Genomic DNA, 20929 nt, shown 5'->3' with positions numbered 1-20929 from the left:
TAGGGTACAATTGAGATTTAAGTATAGGACTGGTATTTTGGAAACTGAAAATAGAGACCAAAATTTAAGAGTAAAAGCTGTTTTTCACTAAATTGTAAAGACAAAATGAAAACTTAAATTTTCTGTCCAAGTTATTTAGTTCCCAAATGGTATGCATAGCAAACATTCTATGGAAGAAATTATCTATAATCTTTTCATTTAAACTGACATAATAATGTTTAATATAATGCACTGGCATAAAGGGTTAAGTAGAAATAATGAAATAGGAAGGTTTAAACTTGGGTGGTGGAACAAAGAGTTAGGTAGAGGGTAAGCTTGTGGGGAGTTATATAACACTAGCAAATTAAAAAAAAAACCTGCTAATGTTGAAGCACACACATACAAATGCACACACACACACACACACACACACACACACACACACACACACTTGAGTTACAATTACTATCTGTAACAAGTTAGTAATGCTTCTTCTAGAGGTTAATAAATAAAACCATGTCCTTACTATTAGAGGTTAAGAAATAAAAATCCCATTCCAAGGAATGGAGTATTCATTTAGAGTTGTTTTTCAGTAAATTCCCATAGGAAGCCCTTGACACTGAAACATTATAGACTATTGCTATAGATATTGGTTACTATCTAGAACTTGATAATAAGACCTTATTGCTGAAGACATCATATATTTGAGTAAAAAAAAAATATTGGAGTCAAGCTGTGGTAGATCTGGAAGCTTCATCCTTACTAGTTACCTTTTGTAATGATAGAAGGTGATATACAATCTGCCAGAGGATAAAAATAACCATCAATCACACTCACCTGTGAACCCTTCCAAATACAACAGCTGGCCTGGCAAGGCATGTCCAACAGCACAATGGTGACATGAACATCATGGAAATAACCAACCACTTTTTGATTGGATTTATCTTGCTCCACAAGACATAGTTGGGAGGGGAGGAAATGGGAGCTGATTCTGGAAGAGTTGTAGAGGGTCAACATGATCAAAACATGTTCAAAACTTTCAAAGAACTAATGAAAATGGAAAGAAAATTCAGATATTTTTACTGATACTAATTTACTTTTAAAGCATTTGTGAAGGCAACAACTCCTCAGCATCTCTCAGTTAGGATTTTCCTCCTCTGGCAATCAACTGCAACAGACTCCTAAATGCAAGGAGGGCAGATTCCTTCCTCAGTGTCATCACATAATTTGTGTTTACAGTTATTTCTCTTAATGTTTGGCAAATGATTTTAATGACATTTCCTCAATTTAAGAAACAGAATTAGAGTCTAGAAGGATGCTGTCTTATAGTAGGTACAGATAATATCTTCAGAAAATGAACCAGACAAAAACGTTGTAGTAGACTGAAGGCACATGACTCTAGCCCCAGCTCTTCCTAAGAGACAGGAGGATGGAGAGTTTGAGATGATCTTGAGTTACAGACGGAATGACAGTCAAGCCTGAGTTTCACAGTAGACCAGGGGCTCAAAGACCAGGAGCTCTAATGGTAACTTAACTGCAGAACAATTCTCTAGCACATGGTCATCATAATACTATATTTTTTTAAAGGAGTAAAATGAGGAGGAGAGGTGTTATCAGTGATTTGGAGGAGAGTAGAGTTTTATAATAGTTAAACAAGAGGAATAATATATATACGGAAAATAGTAGGGAGTCTGTAATTTAAAAGCCTTAGGATTTTCCAGTAGACTGAATATGGGAGAAACTAGCGAACAATATAAATACAAACAAAAATTAATACAATTGGTTTATGAGTCAAATGAGTATGTAATATCTTCCTAGAGGGAAAACGACACCTATATATAAAGCATGTTGGATGCTGTGGGAATGGGATGACCCTGGCCTCTTCTCTGAAGCATGCTCAAAACAGGATGTAGTATTGGCTTGACACTTATGCTAGAAGACAGAGAAGTGGAGGAAAGGGAAAAAGCCCAATCATCTACTGCACACCTTCCCCCAACCACAGAGCAACAACAGCCAAGAACAGCGGTGCTTCCCACCATTGCCTTAGTATTGCCACTCGAAGTAGCTTATCACGGTTTACTATAAATCAATGCAGAGTTTCCAGGTGAGCCTTTGTGACTGCTCACAATCAAATATCTTCAATGTGCATTTTAATACAAGCTATACATTTAAGAAATAGAGTCAGAGCCCAGAACTAGACAGTCTTTCTGTGGCAAAGGCAGTGCAAATGCTCTATAGTGAGCCACTAGTCTGCCCCTGTCGGGTACACTCAGGTTAATCTAGCATGTTAATGGTTGCATCAAGCTCACAGAACCTCTCTTTGCTCAGCTCACTTTGTTTCACACGAACTAGAGATGAAGTGAGTGTATATTTTCTGATAAAATTTATTGTGTCATATAAAAATAAATGCTGTTTTATCGTCTTATCGGTTATGGGACATTTTGAAATGTTGTGGCAAAGGGAATAGTATAAAATCTAAATGTTAAATTACTTCTTAAGTCATTGAAGATATTCAAGGTAGAATATGTTTCTTTACAAACTTTTTGCCTTTAACTTTGGTGACTGAGAGGCAAAAGTTGAATAAACATAACATTCACTTAAAATACTCAAATATGCAAAAAGAATAGAAACCTGGCTAGATGTTATCTTTACTGGGAATTTGCTGGTTTTCTATGAAGTCTTCAGATTTTATACTTTGTTTCTTAGCTTATTCTGTATTTCATTTACAGTGAAGCCCCATATGGGACATGACTAAGGGGAAGTGTGAGGTCCAGGCTATATTCCTTCACAATTACCCCGCCACTCCTTGAAAACACCGCCCCTGCCCCTTAGGCCGGCTGCTTTAAAGTTCTTTTCCTTTATCCACACAGAAGCCAGACTGACATTTTTAAATTGATAAACACTTTCACTCTTAAAGCTATCCCTAGAGACTTCTCTCTGAATGTTGCCAATAAAATGAAGGTGGGATGGGTTTGTGTATAGTGGAAAGACGGCTTAGTTGTTAAGAACACTGACTGCTCTTCTAGAGGACCCAGCTTCCATTCTGAGAAACCACATGGCTGCTCATGGCTGTTTATGGCTCCAGTTTCAGAGGATCTGAAAGTCTCTTTGGGCACCAGGCATGCCAATAGTGTATAAACATCCATGTAGGTGAAGCACCCATACACTTAGAATGAGATTGAATAAATCTTTTAAAAAAGGAATGAATGTGGGTATGCTTGTGTACACACAATTTTAGAAAACAAAATGCAGGTGATTGAAACATAAATAGGCAGGATTAGCATTCTTCTGCTTTGCTGAGTTAGTGCAGGTAGCATGTCAAATTAAAATGACCTCAAAAGACTAAATATTTAGAGACTTTGCGCACTTCTGAATGTGGGGTCAAGAAAGGAGATCATAATAAAGAAATTGCCTATTGTGAGAAGATTGTGTGCAGTCTAGGGTCCTTCACAGCAGGAAATGCCTGACCCAGAGAAAAGAACTTGCTTTAGATCCTGAGGGCAGAAAAGCCTGTACAAATTCCGAAGTAGGATCACAGGCAGCTGGAAGGATGCCCAAAGTGGAAACAACAGCATAGAATGCAGGGATGGGTTTCTAGTGGAGAAAGAGTTTTAGACACTTATGTAGAATTATGGAACAACAAATCTTTTTACAAAACCCTGTAGCATACACCAAGTAATTCTAGAAAAAAAAAAAACATGTTCTTAAGGAAGTATAATCATATTAAAATTACTCACCAATCCACAAAATTTACATGGTCATAATTACATAAAGACTTATTATTATTAATGATTTATTATTATTATTGTTGTTGTTATTTTGAGACAAGGTGGTTTTTTTTTGTTTGTTTGTTTGTTTGTTTTGTAGCCTTGGCTGTAGACCAGACTGGCCTCAAACTCACAAAGATCTGCTTGCCTGTGTCTCCCAAGTGCTGGAATTAAAGGTGTGTACCACCACCTCCTGGCTCACAATATTAACTTTTGGCATTTTCTATAGTAAAAGGGCAATATATTACATATAAATTTTAAACCTTTAGAAATAGTAAATGTAACATGTTATATAGAATCATGAAAGAGAGTACACACATTTTAAATAGTTAAAAATGTTGGAGGACCTAGGGAAAATAAAGGAACAAATTCTGTTTTCTACTGTAAGCTTTAATGATATGTTTCTTTGTAAGGTATACATACTTACTATATGATACCATCAAAAGCACAGTTGCTGTGTAAATATTACCTGAACCCTACCATCTTTCCAAAGTTCATATCCCTGTTCTGATCTTTTCTCCTTATCTGACTCTACTCTTCTTGAGACTTTGACTACAGACATTATCTGTGACACGAGATTCCAATAATTTATTAGTTTTAACCCAAAGCTACTTTAAAATTGGAGAAAAATTTCAAGATGGGATGTGTTTACATCCATTAAAGTTCATTTGTAAATATTTATTGGGTGTATTTTTGTGGCTTCAGCATTAAAGCTATATAATGGGTAGTTTTAAAAAGCCAAAACCATTATTCAGGTATCATACTGACAGCTAGATTCTGAGAAGTCAGGAAAATCTAAAATTTGCAGGAATAGGGCAATATTATCTATTGCTGTATAACAAATTGCCCCCTGAATTCATAGCTTTAAAATAATAAATACAATTCTGGAAGTTACCCTGCATCAGAAATTCATGAGTGCTCATGTTGGTGATTGAGTCACAAAGCAAAGAGGCTGTCATTGAGATGTGCAGCAGGCAGACATTCCGTCCTTTACTGCTACCCTTCCAAGCATGCTCCTGAGATTTGGTGACAGTGACCTCATGGCATAGCTATGGGTTCTAATAGAAAGAGGACCCAGAATAACCAAAAAATGGAACTACAAAGTGTTCCTGAAACATCACCGAGTCTAACTCTACCATATCTACCAAATTCTTTTCAGTAGTCCAGCTAGCTTTTAATTTTGGCACTCAAGAAGCAGACAAAGTTGACTGTGAGTCTGAACCTAGTCTGTTCTAAATAGAATGTTCCAGGAGAGCCAGACTACACACTGAGACACTGTCCACTAAAGGGGATCCCAAGAAATAGTTCTTATTCAAGAAGATAATTAAGACCATCCCTTGAATCATTAAATCAAAGAAATCCTCTTGTATCAAAGAATCTATGGGCATTATTTACAAATTATCAAGACTATCAAATGTTTACCTTCTCATTAATCAACTTAATGATTTCTTTTTTAAACAGTCTACTATAGGGATATCACGAACAGTCACAAATTTGTAAATTAACGTGCAGTCCTTTAGTTCCTTCTGGAAAGCATGGGCTACCTGTGGAATACTTATTGCATGCCACTGTGTGCAACTTGTCTAGTTAGATTCCTGATTTAATGCATGAGCATTTTCTAAACCTGATCTTTTATCAAATAGAAGGACAGGACACTGAGATTTTGTAATTTTTCTTTTTTTTCAAGCAAAAAATAAATTGTGCAACATAATAAGTTTGTTATGACTTTTTCATACATCTATATAATGTACTGATCATTGTATTGATCCTCATTTTTTTCCCTTGAGGACAAGTACTTTCATAGATGTTTCTAATCTTTAATTAGAGTTGGAAGGTTGAACTGAATAATGTATAGTTATTGCTTTAGCATGATAACACTGATGGCTTTTAATTCAACATGGCTACAGAAAATTTTTGCTTAATACCCATAATTTATTATTTTCACTTAGGTTTAATTTTTTAGATTTAATTATTTTATAGTATGTGTATTAGTATTTTGTATGGGGCAAACACTGGTCAGAAGAAGGCATTAGATCCCCTGGTATTGCAGTTATTGATGACTGAGAGCTGCTGTGTGGGTGCTGGGAATTGAACACAGACTCTCTACAAGAACAAGTACTCAGAACCACTGGGCTATCTGAATAGATGCTTTAATGTTACTGTTCATTTAGATTGGCCAGGGAGCTGTTAGCAAGCTGTGCTTATGAATTGCATATTTCTGATCCTCATAGACTTTCTGCCTCATTTGTCATTTCTGCTTCATTGGAGACCATACAGCAAAACTGAGCATCAATCATTAATACCTGTCAATATATAATTTACAGAACGTTGACAACATGACTTATGTCAATGCACTTTCTTAGTCAGTGTTCTATCGCTGTGAAGAGACACTGTGTCCACAGCAACTCTTATAAAGGAAAGAATTTAATTGGGGCTCGCTTACAGTTTCAGAGTTCTAGTCCATTATCATCATAGTAGGGAGCACTGTAGCAGACAGGCAGACATGGTGCTGTAGAAGGAACTGAGAGTTTTATATCCAGATTCATATGAAGCAGAAAGAGAGAGCCACTGGGTCTGGCTTTGGGTTCTGAAACCTCAAAGCCCAACTCTAGTGACATGTGTCCTCCAACAAGTCCACACCTACCCCAAGAAGGCCACAACTCCTAACCCTTCTAAGTAGTGCCACTCCCTGATGAGTAATCATTTAAATATATGAGCCTATGGGGGCATTCTTATTCAAACCACCCCATGCATAATGGATGCCCATCAAAGATGATGAAAGTATGAACTTTAGGTTTATCTTTCCTGCATAGTAGAAACTATTTTCCTCTTATCAAGCTATAAATTATTATCTATATTGATAAAGAATGGGGCTTACTATGTAACTAAAAAAATGAATCAACTGTTTATTTCCCAGAGAAATACATTAGCCCTTAGATGAGCCTATTTGACAATGGTCCACAGTGTCATTGACATGCTATATCAATATCTCTTTAATGAGTTTATCACCACAGTTTGCACTTGTATTTAATAATTTTAAAGCACAGAGTGCTCTCTCAAACAGTACATGAGTAATTTTATTATTTGATATACTAGTCATAATAAAATACCATTTGTGGCTCAAACAATGGAAATGGAGTCTAGAAAGTTCTGTAAGCCTAATGCTCACAAATAGAATGTCTCCAGGGCATCTGGCCTTGGTAAATGCTGGCATGTCCACGCAGTGTCTCCATACAGACTTTCACATAATTACCTCTTTAGAGACTGTGCCTCCAAATGTACTGAGATACTGAGGGCTAGGGTCATAATATAAAAATTTGAAGTACATATAGCTCATTTCATAACAGCATATTACACTTTTATAAAACTTAAAATGTTTAAGTCCTATACTCACAATTCAGGTAGTATATGACTTATCTTATTATATGGGAGGAAATCAGAAGCATCATTTTTAATCAGCGTTGAATTGTCACATCATTTTCTCTCATCTCTTGAATTTATATGCGATGTAATCTGCACTGAACAGATAAACTGTGAGTCCTAGCAAATAATATACAATTAACCAAATAAGCTAGATGGTGTTGCGATGTGTAACTGATGCCCACAAAAGACAATGAAGGAACAAACTTGAGACTTATCTTTTCTGCGTGGGGAAATTATTTGCATCTTGAAAGTATGGTTATATTTTTGTTCATATGTTCTCTACATTTCAAAATGCTTTCTGTGTTCTGTATTACCGTTTCACATTGTAAATGTATTATTTAGACTTACTACGTGTTTCAGAAAGTGGGTGGCCATCCTCTTCAACTATACTCAAGATATATAGAAAAGCTCTTAATAATTTTTGACAGTCAAAAAAATTATAAGTGACCTGGCATGGTGGCACATGCCTTTAATCCCAGCACTTGGGATGCAGAGACAGACAGATCTCAGTGAGTTCGAGGCCAGCCTGATTCAGATCGAGTTCCAGAACAGCCACAGATGTTACACAGAGACACTCTGTCTCAGAAAAACACACAAACACACACATATATATATGGATGGATATCTATCATATATGTATATGACTCAAATCAGAATCATTTAAATGAAACAATGAAATGAAATCTGAATATTCCTTAGTTGATGGAAGAACAAATTAGACAAATGTAATAAGACATGTAAGTTTGTTCTGTAAAGTGCAACAGGCATCTTAGTTGACATTAAGTGGTATCTTTGTCCTTAATTTGTTACAGTTATCTTAAAGCATGTCAATAAGTTTTCTTCTACCTTAGCAAATTAAAAATGAAATACTGACTATTTTTTTCTGGAAAATTATTTGTCTCCTAAAATGTTCATATTATTTCTGCAATTCTGGAGACAGAAATAATGATGTGTTGGCAAGTTGGTATCGAACACAGAGAAATGAAAGAAGAGATGGGGTGAGGAGAGAGGAAAGAGGGCAGAGGAGAAGAGAAAGGGAGGGAGGGGCAGAGAGGAAAGAATAAAAGAGGAGAGGGGAGGGGAGGATAGAGGAGAGGGACAGAGAGGAGAAGAAAAGAGAGAGAGAGTCCGGAGGGAAAAGGAGATGCTTTGGGTTTGGGAAGCATTTAAATGCTTAAGTTGGGCAAAATTCATCTGCCTACCTACCACTCATGTACCAGACATAGGTACATGTCTCTGTGATGTCAGAGAGTGAAACTGAACCAGATCACAACGATTGCTCCTAGTAACCTAGAACAGCCCGGATAAGGCAATCAAAGTTAGAATATCTTTCAGACAAAGAAGAAAATGAAGAACCAAGAAAAGATTGCATATTAGAATGAAGTAAAGCTAGGGAGTCATGTCTACCTAGCTGCAAACAAGAAAGAATGAAGGGCTGTATGCAGCCACAGATTCCTTGCAGCTGTCACTGAGGGTTAAGGGACAGTACAGCTGAAGTGAGCATCTCATCACACACAATACTATAAGTATAAGAAACCAGACGCCACCTCTCTTAGTGTGATTTTTGTTGTTATTGTTAAAATATTGTTGTTGTGTTAAAACCATGATATGAAGCAATTTGAAGAAAACTGAGTTTATTTTATCTTACAACTCAAAAGTCACAGCTGATCAGTGAAGAAATTAGGGTAGGAACTCAGGGTAGGAACCTGAAATCAGGAACTGAATCTGAGAGCATATGGGAATGTTTGCTTACTGCCTTGTTCCCCATGACTTCCTCAGCCTTTCTTAGGCAACCCGGCACAATTTTTCATGGCTGGCACCACGCACAACAGGCTGTGCCCTCGTACATCAATCGTTAATAAAGAATATGCCCTACAGACTTACCTACAGACAATCTAATGAAGACATTTCCTCAATTAAGTTTCCCTTTCCAAGATTACTCCAGCAAGTGTCAAACTGACCAAAAAAAAATCATATAGGACAGGATGATTTCATATGTGTTCTTAAGAGAAGGTGTGTGTCTGAATTACATTGCCTGTGATAACAGGTCCAGGTGTGGAAGCCCAACTATGCCCATTGAGTCTAGCACTGTTTGTGGAAAGGTATATCACGTTCATTTATGTGATGGGTTGAGTGTGCGTGTGTGGACCAAGAACTGGGGTGTATGCTTCAGATAGAAGAGGCATAGCTCACTGCATCTACTATTGCCAGTAGGCTTGCTCTCTCTTTTGGTCTCTAGGAGAAATGTCTAACTTCATTTACTGTGGTTGACTTACACTTTAACTTTCTAGACATTTGCGAAATACTGGGATTTTTCCATTGATTATTGGAAAAGTCAGCACTTGAAAATCTTCTGCCAAATGAAAAGGTCTGTACTTGGAAATTTGCCTCCTCTTTTCTTGATCCTCCTGTGTCTACCTATCCCTACATGAACTTCACAGGCAAAGCTGTAGTTAGAAAAGGGAAAGAATTTTAGATTAAGGAGATGTTGAGATATTCCAGACTACTTCCTCTTTGGAAAGTGAAGGGAACGCTTTGTTCATGTGCAGGGGTTATAGGAATGGGCAAAAGTATGTGTGTGAAGGTAATGGAAGATTGTAATGGGTTGGGTAGGTCAAGGCTGCAGGTCTTTGGCAGAGCTTCAAACCATATTTTCTGTTTTAAATATATATTCTAGCCTATAAAATCAGAGATGAATATAATTTTAGACTGGAGTTCCATTATATGTAAATATCATGGTTTGTAGTAAGGTTGAGCTGTTACAGTGCAGGGTAGTTCAGAAGAACAAACACTATACTTTCAAGAAGTAGTAGAGGGGTTGGAATGATGATATCTTAGGGTTTCTATTGCTGTGAAGAGACACTGTGAGTATGGCAACTCTTACAAAGGAAAACATTTAATTGAGGTGGTGGCTTACAGTTCAGAGGTTCAATCCATTATCATCATGGCAGGGAGCTTTGTGGCATGCAGACAGACATGGTCCTGGCTACATCTTGATCAGAAGGCAACAGGAAGTAGACTGAGACATTGAATATAGCATGGGTATATATGAGACCTCAAAGTCCACCCCCACGGTGACATACTTCCTCCAACAAGGTCATACCTACTCAAACAAAGCCACACCTCCTGATAGTGCCACCACCTATCAGTCTATGGGGGCCAATTACATTCAAACTACCACAGATGGCTTAGATAGCTAACAGTGTGTTCTTCTCTTCCAAAGGAACAAAGTTAGAATCCCATTACCCAAGTCACGTCACTCACACCCACCTATAACTCCAACTCCAGGAGATCTGGAGTCTGTGCCTTCCTTGAACATACATATGATATAGTATCACACCAACACAACACACACACACACACACACACACACACACACACTCACACACACACACACACAACTAAAAACATAAGATAGGCTTAACAGCTCATGAGTTTGTCTTCTATCTTTTGGCAGGAGTGCCAACAGTCACATGATTTCCTCTTCCAGTTTATTCTTCCATTTTGGGGAAGTCTTTCTAGTTATATTGGTGTTCATGAATTTGGGGGCTAGGAAGATTGTTAGTGTGAGGTATCCATGATGATCTACCCTTTGTCCTCTGGTAATCCTAGTCTCACACCCATATTGCTAGCATAGCAGGTGGTGGAGGAGGACATGTGGTACCTTCCAAACCCATCACACAGATCAAAGTAGACACTTTTATAACAAAACATAGGTAAGCAAGTGAAAATCAAAGACGTTTGTAAATTTTGTTTTTACTAGCATATATTTTGGACATAGTGATGGATTTGATAGAAAATTTTATCAGGCACATCATGTATTTGATTGTGTTTATACCACTTTACTCTCTGCTTCCACACCTCTCCTCCTGATTGTCCTTTTCCTTTGCCAAAATAATAGCTTCCTTTCTAATTTCATTTCATTTTTAATATCAATATCCATGTATAAGTTTATTGGGGCAGCTACTTATAAGAAAAATGAAAACACGGTGTTTGTCTTTCTGAAGCTTGCTAATTTCACTTATTATGGTGATTCAAGTTCCAAATATTTTCATCAAAGATGATTTTGTTCTTTTGATGGATTCAAATAAAGCCTCCATTGTGTTTGAATAGCACTTTCATAATCCTGTTTTAAGATACCAGTGTTGACGCCACAGCATGGCTCCTGTGAATGGTACTGCTGCAGGCACGGATGTGCAACTATCTCTATGCTCTACTGACTCATGCTTCTTTGAGTATATTCCCCAGAGTAATATAGCTGGGTCATGTGGTAGTTTCTCTCTGTCTCTCTCTGTCTCTCTCTGTCTCTCTGTCTCTGTCTCTGTCTCTGTGTCTCTGTCTCTCTCTGTCTCTCTCTGTCTCTCTCTCAGGATTTTGATGAATTCACATAATAATTTTCAAAGTATATGGGCTAATTTGCTAATTTTTTGTCAACATTAGCAGTATATATGGAGCTTCTTTTCCCTATTTCCTCATCTGCATTTGTTGTTATATGTTTTCTTAGTATGAAATAGAATCTCCATGTAGTTTTGATTTTAATTTCTCAAACGAACGTATTTACTCCACTTTCTATGAAATGAGAATTTTCAGAAATTTAGTACCAAGCTGGATGCCGGTGGCACATACCACCAATCCCAGCACTCAGGAGGCCAGGCTAGTTAATTCACCAAGACTCTGCCTCAAACAACAACAAAGGGAGACACCACACCGGATGGCAGCCTTCTGAAGTGGCTTCTTCTGTGCCCCTCAGTTTGATCTTGACTTGAAATTACATGCCAGGGGATGCTCTAATAGGTAAAGACTGGGAGGGGCACTCAGTGAGAGCCATCTGTCCAGAGTCCCCTTGCCCTTTCTCTGTAACATTTCTTCCTCCTAGCTGGAGACAGGACTCCTCTGGAGTGAAAGCCTGATGACCTAGTAATAGAAAAGGTAGGTCAGAGACTTTCTTAGTAAGCAGTGTCTGTTCAAAAGGGTGTGGAATATCCGAGTTATATTTTAAGGTTTTTTTTTTTAAATGTTTTTCATGAAAATAAAATGACACCACTCTCCACCTCTTTATGAATTGCTTCAGGAAGCAAGATTTCACCTTATGATTTGCCTTAGGAAAAGAGTGATTCCACCTCTGTGACTAATTTTTGTGAAATGCGGAGAGCAAAGCAATGGGCTGGAGAAAGAGAATTTGCTTCAGAGATTTTCTAGTCTCCTTTCGTTCAAAGCACACTACAGTTTGCTTGCCATTTTCTGATCACGGGTATTTCCTGTATCTGTTTATTTGCTAACTTGCTTGCCTCAAGGCTATGTCTAATTGCCCAAACTCTCTGATTTAAATACAAATTACACTAAAGACAGAAGGAAACACCAACAGCATAAAAAGAAACTAAACTAATTCTCACAATTACTAACCATTCTGCCAATTAGACTTTTTTCACTGAAATCACACTGCTTCAAGAGTAGCTAGGTGTTAGTTAACAGCACCTATTCTTCCAGAGTAGAGAATCTTTGGGAAGTGATGAATTACAGAGAGATGTGGACCCTGCCATGCAGCAGCTCTTTTGTCTAAAATCGCAGTAGCATGTACTGAAGCCGCCAGTTTTGCAGCATAAGGGATGGGTGGATGAAGGGGCCAGGCACATACCGGATCTCGAACCAGAATATCTGACCTGCAGCTGACAGAAAAACGCAAGCACACACCAAATCCCAGCAAAACCTAAGACCCCAGATTTCTTGAGATGGGAAAATAATCGAGACTTTTTAATATCCTGAGTGCTGGACTGGCTGAGGAAAAATAAAGTTTCTGGTATTTTAAGGAATATTTAAATGTTTATTGTTCCATAAAAGCTGTATAATGTGAGTGAGACTGTTACTGATGGCCGGCAAATGTATGTCCAATGGCTTGCAATATCTAATTTCTGTTTATCCTCTTAGGACAGGATAGAAATTCCCACACAACTGCTGCTGTCTCTCTTCTTTTTTTTCTAGCAATATACCATTGTGAAAGATAATGCTGGCGTGTTTGTCAGTCAGTGTTAGTCTCTCCACTGAGAGAACATCGTTCACGGAAGTGGCCTGCTCTGAGGAAGAATTTTGGAGCATAAAGTAGGAAAAATGTTTAGGTTCAGATTACAGAAGGAGGCTTTTAGTGGAGAAGGTGTAAACACAAAAAAGCACAACTCTTACTTAAAATTGGAAAAGAGAGAATTTATTCCGTAGCAAAATATGAGTGGCCATATTGTTATAATATGGTGCGGGTGGGCGGCGGCCTTGGCAGGTTGGAGCCGAGGGGCCCTAGAAAGTCATGCCACCCAACAGAGCTCACATGGAGAATTTATTGGGGTAAGGGACAGAAAGGAAGAGACGCAGAGTGTGCCTCTGGAGACAGCTGAGGAAAGGAGAGAAAGAAGAGAAAGACGGGAGGAGGGGAGTGGGAATGAGAAAAGTGTGAAGAGAGAGAAGGAGAGCAGGGCCCTGCCATTTAAAGGGGGCTCAGCACATGTGCACAGAGACCACGTAGGAATGAGCACATGACGCTGTGAGGGCCCTGAACAGGCCTAAGTACTGCCTCCGTACTGGAGAGCACATGCACACAGGAATGATGCAGCCTGCCAGCTACCTAAGGGGCAGACTAGGCATGCCTGAATGCCAGCACATATCCTAGGAACAAAAATCTAAATTATCCCAAACACCACATTACAATGCACTTATCTTTCCATCAGGTTTTATTGTAGCAGAACAAGTATAGTTAAAACCAGGGCATTTTTCAAAATACATTGCTGAAAAAAAACAGCAGTTGGATTGCAACAAAATGGGGAAATCTCTACCACAGGCTTCAGCTGCTGCTGCTAACGGTCATAGCCTTTGATATTATGGATGTGTACATCCAAAAGGATTTATCTAACAGTTATATGGACATTAATAAAAATCAGAGGTTGGTAATAAATGACTACTTAAAGGCTAAGAAAACCAAAGATAATTTGGCTCTGGACCTGCGATATTCCAACTCTCAAAATCATTGCTATTCTAATCAGTTAATCATCTTGGTAGAATGTGTGCTATAAGTATAATTTTTTTCTGGGAACTTAAGTCAACAAAGGAAAAAATTCCTTTATGTGGCTAAGTTTCTCAAGTGTAGACATATGCAAATGTGAGCAACAAAAGAGATTCACAGAGAAAAGCACTTAAATGACAGAGAAGCCCCTAGAGGAACTGAAGACATGAGTATTTTCATACTAGATTGATGGGGGAAGGAAAGTCATATGAAGACATGATGGGCATGTTTGTGCACTAAAGATAATAAAGTGCAAGAATCTTAGTAATTAGAACAGTCTAATAATCTTTTCCAGAGGAAATATAGATTGCACCTCTCACTTGAAGGTCTTCTGACCTGCCTCAATTGGTGTGTGTCAGAGAACACTCTTGTTCCTCAAATTCCTTCAGCTTTAACTATCAAAATTTGCAGGGGTGACTTTCCGGGTTTGCTTTTCTGCTGCTGTGATGAGATACCATTACCCACAGCAACTTGAAAAGGAAAGAATGATTTGACTTACAGCTTACTGTCTGCCACTGTGAGAAGTCAAGTCAGGAGCAAAAGACAGGAGCTTGAAGTGGAACCCACAGTTCATCCTTGAGTAAAGCCATAGCAAGACATTAAACCGAAGCAGAAATAAGTACCAAAGAGAAATCCTGCTTACTGGCTTGGTCCTGGATTCATGTTCAGCTGCATTTCTTATACAGCCCCAACCCAACTGCTTAGGAATGGTAACACCACAGTGGGCTCTGAGTCACTTAGCAATCACCATGTGTCACAGATGTACCTGAAGGTCAATTTGATAGAGTCAATTCTTCAACCAAGGTTTCCTCTTCCCAGGTGTACCAAGTTGACAGCCAAGACTGGCCATTGCAGCGCCCTATTCTGGGGCAGTTCATTCTGAGCCATACCACATCCTTTAGTCAACTGATCACAGATAAATATTAAGGGAGGGAGTATTGAAATGTATACTAGGTCCTTTTTAGGTATTGTTTTACTATCCATAATTCTAGGTTCCTGTGGCCAACATGAATCAAGAGAGTACCATAAGATAATTTGACAGATATGGAGACAGAGACTACATTGTCCTAAATTTTATTACAACATGTTACTTCAATTCTATTTTATTGTCAATTGTTAATTTTCTTTCTTTTTTAATATATAAATTACCATGTACCATAGAAGTATATGTACACATAAAAATAAAGTATTCCTAGGATTTCATTCTAACTGTAATATTATCAATTATCACTGGGGCCTTGGCATGTTTCTGAAACATAGGTAGGGTACAGTAATTTTTAAAAATTAAAAGCATGGAAACCAAGACTGAAAATGGGTACATGATTCATTTATGACATTATTGAACGAGCCAGAGCAATACTAGAAGTCTAAAAGCATTGGAGAACTTGGTACCCAAAAGTACTTTTATTTATTTGGGCTTTTACAGTTTGAGGGTAATTACACAGTGTCTCATGTAGCTAAGAAGGCCTCAAACTTGCTATGTAACTGTGGATGACCTTGAACTTTTCATTCTCCTGCTACTGCCTTCCCAGTACTATGATTACGGGCATGCACCATCATGCCTGGATGACATGATGCTGGAGACTGAACCCAGAGCCTTTTGCATTTTAAAAGGTAGATATTGTACCAATTGAGCAACATCTCCAGCTCATTTTTAATTTAATTCACTTTTATGAATATTAAAAAATATTAACTAGAGAATTGTGGAATAGATGTAAGCCCTTAATATCTCATAATGTTACAGTGTATCTTTGAGATTATTTTTCCTATTACTACAAATTATACACTGCAGATTTACACTACCATATAAAACTACACTACAAGCAACAGTGTAACAGCTATGGAACCATAAAATAAAAAATGCTCAAAGAAAATGCATATACTTTTATATGGCTGCTTTATCCATTGTATCCATTAGCAATCAGTTATTTGAATTTGAAATGTATTACCTAAAATACAATGTACTGATGATTCATCTTCCAAGAAATAAAAGCTAACATTTGAAAAAGATGGTGGCCTCTTTATTAAATATAGCAGGTATGAAATAGTTCCATCCTCTTTATACAACATGGTATTGGAATAAAAAGAATAAGAATTCTTAAGCCTTTTCTTCCCTTTTTTCTTCAGTGCCTACGTATGCCATTGAAGGAATCTGTCACCCCTCCTTGGCTTTATATAAAAATTTTTTGGTCCTTTTATGTAGGCAAAGATATCATAAAGCTTTCTTTTCCTATCATTTCTACATCTTTTCTATTGTTTTGTTAGTTTTTATTGTTTGAGAATTCTATATATCCATATAATGTGTCTTGATCAAACCCATACCCTGCTCAATTTCTCCACTATCTTTCCTATCCCTTTTTTCTTTGATGTAGTCTGTTTTTTCAAACCTATGAGTCCACTTAGTGCTCCCTGTATGCTTTTGGGTATAGTACCACCCACAAAGAAACTGATATGCCTAACAAAGGAGCCATAAGATTCCAACAGACCCTCAGACTAGGTGGGGTCTTCATCAGTGCCTGACCCATCCATGCTGGGTTTTGGACTGTCTTGGTCTTGTACAAGTCTTGTGCATGGACTCACAGGTTCTGTGAATTCATTGTTCAGTGGCTATGTCATGCTCAGAAGAAGGAATTTGCTGCAGATATCAATTTACTGACTCTAAAAATTGCTCTACCCTCTTCAGCAATGATCTCTGAGCCTTGAAGGAATGGGGAATAAATTAGATGGCCATTTTAGAGCAGAGCACTACACATCTTATTCTCTGTACTGTTGACCAGATGTGGTTGTCTGTATTAATCACCATTGTGTTAGCCAGGGTTCTCTAGAGTCACAGACCTCATGGAATGAATACCTCTCTCTCTCTCTCTCTCTCTCTCTCTCTCTCTCTCTCTCTCTCACTCACTCATTTGCTCTCTGTGAACAGGAAGTCCAAGAATCTAGTAGTTGCTCAGTCCCATGAGGCTGGATGTCTCAGCTAGTCTTCTGTATATGCTGGTATCCTGAAGAAGTAGGCTCCAATGCTAATGAAGGAATAAACGTGCTAGCAAGGCCAGGGCAAGAGGGCAAGGAGAGAATGACACTGCACCTGGCATGAACACCAGAAACCTCAAAGCCCTCCCCAGTAAAATGCTTCTTCCAGCAAGACCAGACCTACTCCAACAAGGCCATATTTCCCAATGTGCCCTTCTCTATGAGCCTGTGGGGAAATTTTTATTCAAATAATCTACTGCAAAAGAAACTTCTCTCGTGAGGGTTGAGAGATCTTATATAAAGAGAGAACTTATGGATATGAAGATAAGAATGTAGGTAACAGTCTGCTGATATGTCCATTCAGCAAAATTATAGGATTAGGTAGGTTATCTTCTACTGCCTATGACCTTGTTACCCACTAAGTTTTTGGTCCAAGTAATAGTACCAGGCATGACCCTTGTCTTATGTGTTGGCTTTAAGTATGATAAAAATGTGTTTACTCCCATAATATTCATTCTACTATTGTACCAGTGGTTCTCAATTAACAGACCAGTCATTATTTTATCTAACAGCATTCATAGATGAGGGAAACTGCTGAGTATTTTCTCTCCCAATTGTGTGCATAGAACCTTTCAGCACTATGAAAGCTATCCAGGTTGGTACCAGCTTGATATCTCCAAGTTCTATCATTCAAGTAGGTGGTGTCTTTGGAAGTAGGGTCTTTCCATCATCTGATGAGCAATCAAGTCATATGGTAATACCTATAATGTTTGGAAGGTTTATGGGACCCCATTATCCAATAGCTCAAAAATAGGTAATCCATACTTGGCACTAGGCTTTGTATTTAATGGCCTATTTATTTGAAAATACCCTTTTCTTCCTATTATAGGGCAGATTCATTTTAGATATATATGCATATGTATATATATATATATATATATATATATATATATATATATATATATATATATATAAAGTTGCTTCCACAGTAGACTATCTTCCAATGGCATTTTCTTTTTTTTTTTTTTTTTTTTTTTTTTTGGTTTTCGAGACAGGGTTTCTCTGTGTAGCTTTGCGCCTTTCCTGGAACTCACTTGGTAGTCCAGGCTGGCCTCGAACTCACAGAGATCCGCCTGGCTCTGCCTCCCGAGTGCTGGGATTAAAGGCATGCGCCACCACCGCCTGGCTAGTGGTGGCCACCACCGCCAATGGCATTTTCAATGGGCATTAATGGCAGTTAATCCCATCCTGTATTCTTTCCTATCCTATCCTCCCACACTCTGTGCATTTACTTCTTCATGTTCCCTTGTTCTCCTGTTCCTCTTTATACTACCTGATTTTTATCTTTCTTCCCTTGAATTTCCAAAACCCCTTCTTCCTTTTTTTAGAGATGACTGAGAACAAACATTCACAATAGATATTCTCTTATTATTACAAATCAACCTTATTATTGAACCTCTTACTTTCATTGGATGAAGTGAGATATTTTGGCAAATTCAGAAGAAATACTACAATGTTAATACCTACGTTTTAAGAATGGAAACTTTCTTTTTTCTAAGTCAACTTCAGTCTTCAGTCTTTACATAGCAAAGAGATAGCCATGGAGTAGACAATATTTTACATATTACAGTCATTTATTTTCACATTGTTGAAATTTTTCTTTGATATATATATATACACAAAACAGAAATAAAAAACAAAAACAAAACAAACTAACAAAAATCCTGTGTTTTAGTTCTGCTCTGGGATGGCTCGGGCAGACTTGTATATTCTGGCTATGATTAAAAAGTTTGTTTCTGTGACTAAGTTATTCTGCATATGTGTTTTTCAGATGTGGAACAAATGGCAATTGACTGGCTTACCAGAAATCTCTACTTCGTGGACCACATCAGTGACCGGATCTTTGTTTGTAATTACAATGGCTCTGTGTGTGTCACACTGATTGAATTGGAGCTTCACAATCCTAAAGCCATAGCGGCAGATCCCATCGCAGGGTAAGAACATCACTTTCAGCATGCCAGGTTTAGAAAAGTTCCCATTAAAAAGGGATCAAAGTCTAATATGTGGTTTTGTAGGAAGTAAGACATTAGCATTATTAAAAAGAAATGCATTGATTTTAGTGCTAGCATTGCAGGAAGAGAAACAGGCTAAAAGTCAACATTTGAAACTTAGTGATTATCTGTGCTTTTAACAAAGTGTGATACTGTAGACCTTGCCTGAGACACCAACACTCTTCCCTTTACCTGAAAATTGCTTGTGGTCTCCAAAGAACCTCAGTGGAGTGTCAAGTTCATTTTGATGCTCAGCAGGGAACCTTAGAGTTAGCAACTTGCACAAATTCTTCTTGAAACACTGTTAATCTACTTGAGTCAGCATAACATTTACGTTTTTATAAACAAAATACAATGTATGTTCAAGGGTACTCCAACATTAAGGATATATTTGTTAGTTTAGACTATTTTTCCTGTAAATACTGATCTTTTAGCCTAATAATATTACTTGATGAATGAACTCAACAGAATTCACTTTTTATTTGTTAGCTTTTTAATTTGTGATTCATTTTATTGATTTAAAAACAGTTCTTATAAGACTCTTTCTTAAATAATAGAATAATTAATCTTAAAAAATTTACAGCTTGTCAAAATATGATCACAAATGTTTAAATTCCCATGAATTTTGTTCATATATTGAGAAAAATCTACATAGAAAAAAACTTGCTTTTTTTTTTTTTTAACAACAATGGCAGTATAATTCGAAGGGTTAAAAACGAAGATGCACCAAGTTCCCAAATTCACCTGTTCATCAGTCAGTGGTGGCCAAGGAGACTGAGGAATCCACAGCCTAGAGTGCTGCTTTAGTTGAAAGGACTGTTGTTTTTGAATATGTAAATTGTAGCAGATTGAAAACTGGAATTTTATTCTTACTGTCATTTCAATAGTCCTCAGGCAGTTCGGCTGAAATGTCTTATGGAACTTATCCTAAACTGCCATAAGCCTCCATTCAATAAAGGGGAAAATATTTACTGAAGAAACAGCTGTCATCCATATGTGGACTTTTGTCATTCTTTACTTAAAGTCTGATTGAATATTAAGATGCATCATCACAATGGTTCTGATTTTGACAAGAACAGCTTGCACGTAAGGACTTTGCGAGGAAGGCTGGGGAACATAATTCTTGAATGAAGCTCTATTTGTGTTTGGAGCAGATGGTTCCTTGAGTGTAGCGATGCTTCAAAAGGCATTAGTAAAAGAAGTTGTATTTAAACTGATCTGTTTGGGTGGTTGGATAAGGGTAGTAAGAAAGAATTGGAGATTTACAAATGTGCTCACGGCATTCTCTTGGCATCCTTTTTTAGAAATGTATGTGCTTGCAAGTTTTTCTTTGATGGCGCTAACTGAATGGCAAATTGGCTTTCCAATAGTCTTGTCTATCTAAATGTTGAGAGGTGAGGCTGCTGAATTTGTCCTTTCTAGTCACCACATCCTTTGCCTTTCTTAAAAACAAAGATGCTGTGACTCTTTCCAATAAAGCTGCCAACTGAAATGTAACACGTGTGAATGTTGTTTCTCATTCTCAGCAACAGCATGCTTTATGTTTGCAGGCAACTTATTTCTCCCTGTCATTACGAGAAAGAGCCATATTTTGTCATTTTGTCAACAGAATTAGGAGTAGAAAGCCCCACACTGTTTGCACACATTCTCTGATGGGTTTCTTGGGACGCTGTAACTGCTTAAATGTAATTTTG

At 37.7% G+C, this 20929-nt stretch overlaps 1 protein-coding gene across 1 annotated transcript in view; it reads left to right on the top strand.

Annotated features, from left to right (window-relative positions):
- The window catches only part of Lrp1b (LDL receptor related protein 1B), a 1617914-nt gene that overhangs the window by 578261 nt on the left and 1018724 nt on the right, over positions 1-20929 (top strand). The window contains exon 7 of the mRNA XM_059258831.1: positions 19016-19178. Coding sequence (XP_059114814.1) covers positions 19016-19178 — 163 coding nt within the window. The remainder of the gene's footprint in view (positions 1-19015; positions 19179-20929) is intronic.

The sequence above is a fragment of the Peromyscus eremicus genome, chromosome 4 (assembly GCF_949786415.1).
Source record: "Peromyscus eremicus chromosome 4, PerEre_H2_v1, whole genome shotgun sequence".
Classification (NCBI taxonomy): Eukaryota; Metazoa; Chordata; class Mammalia; order Rodentia; family Cricetidae; genus Peromyscus; species Peromyscus eremicus.
This window is presented reverse-complemented; position numbering and strand designations above follow the sequence as displayed.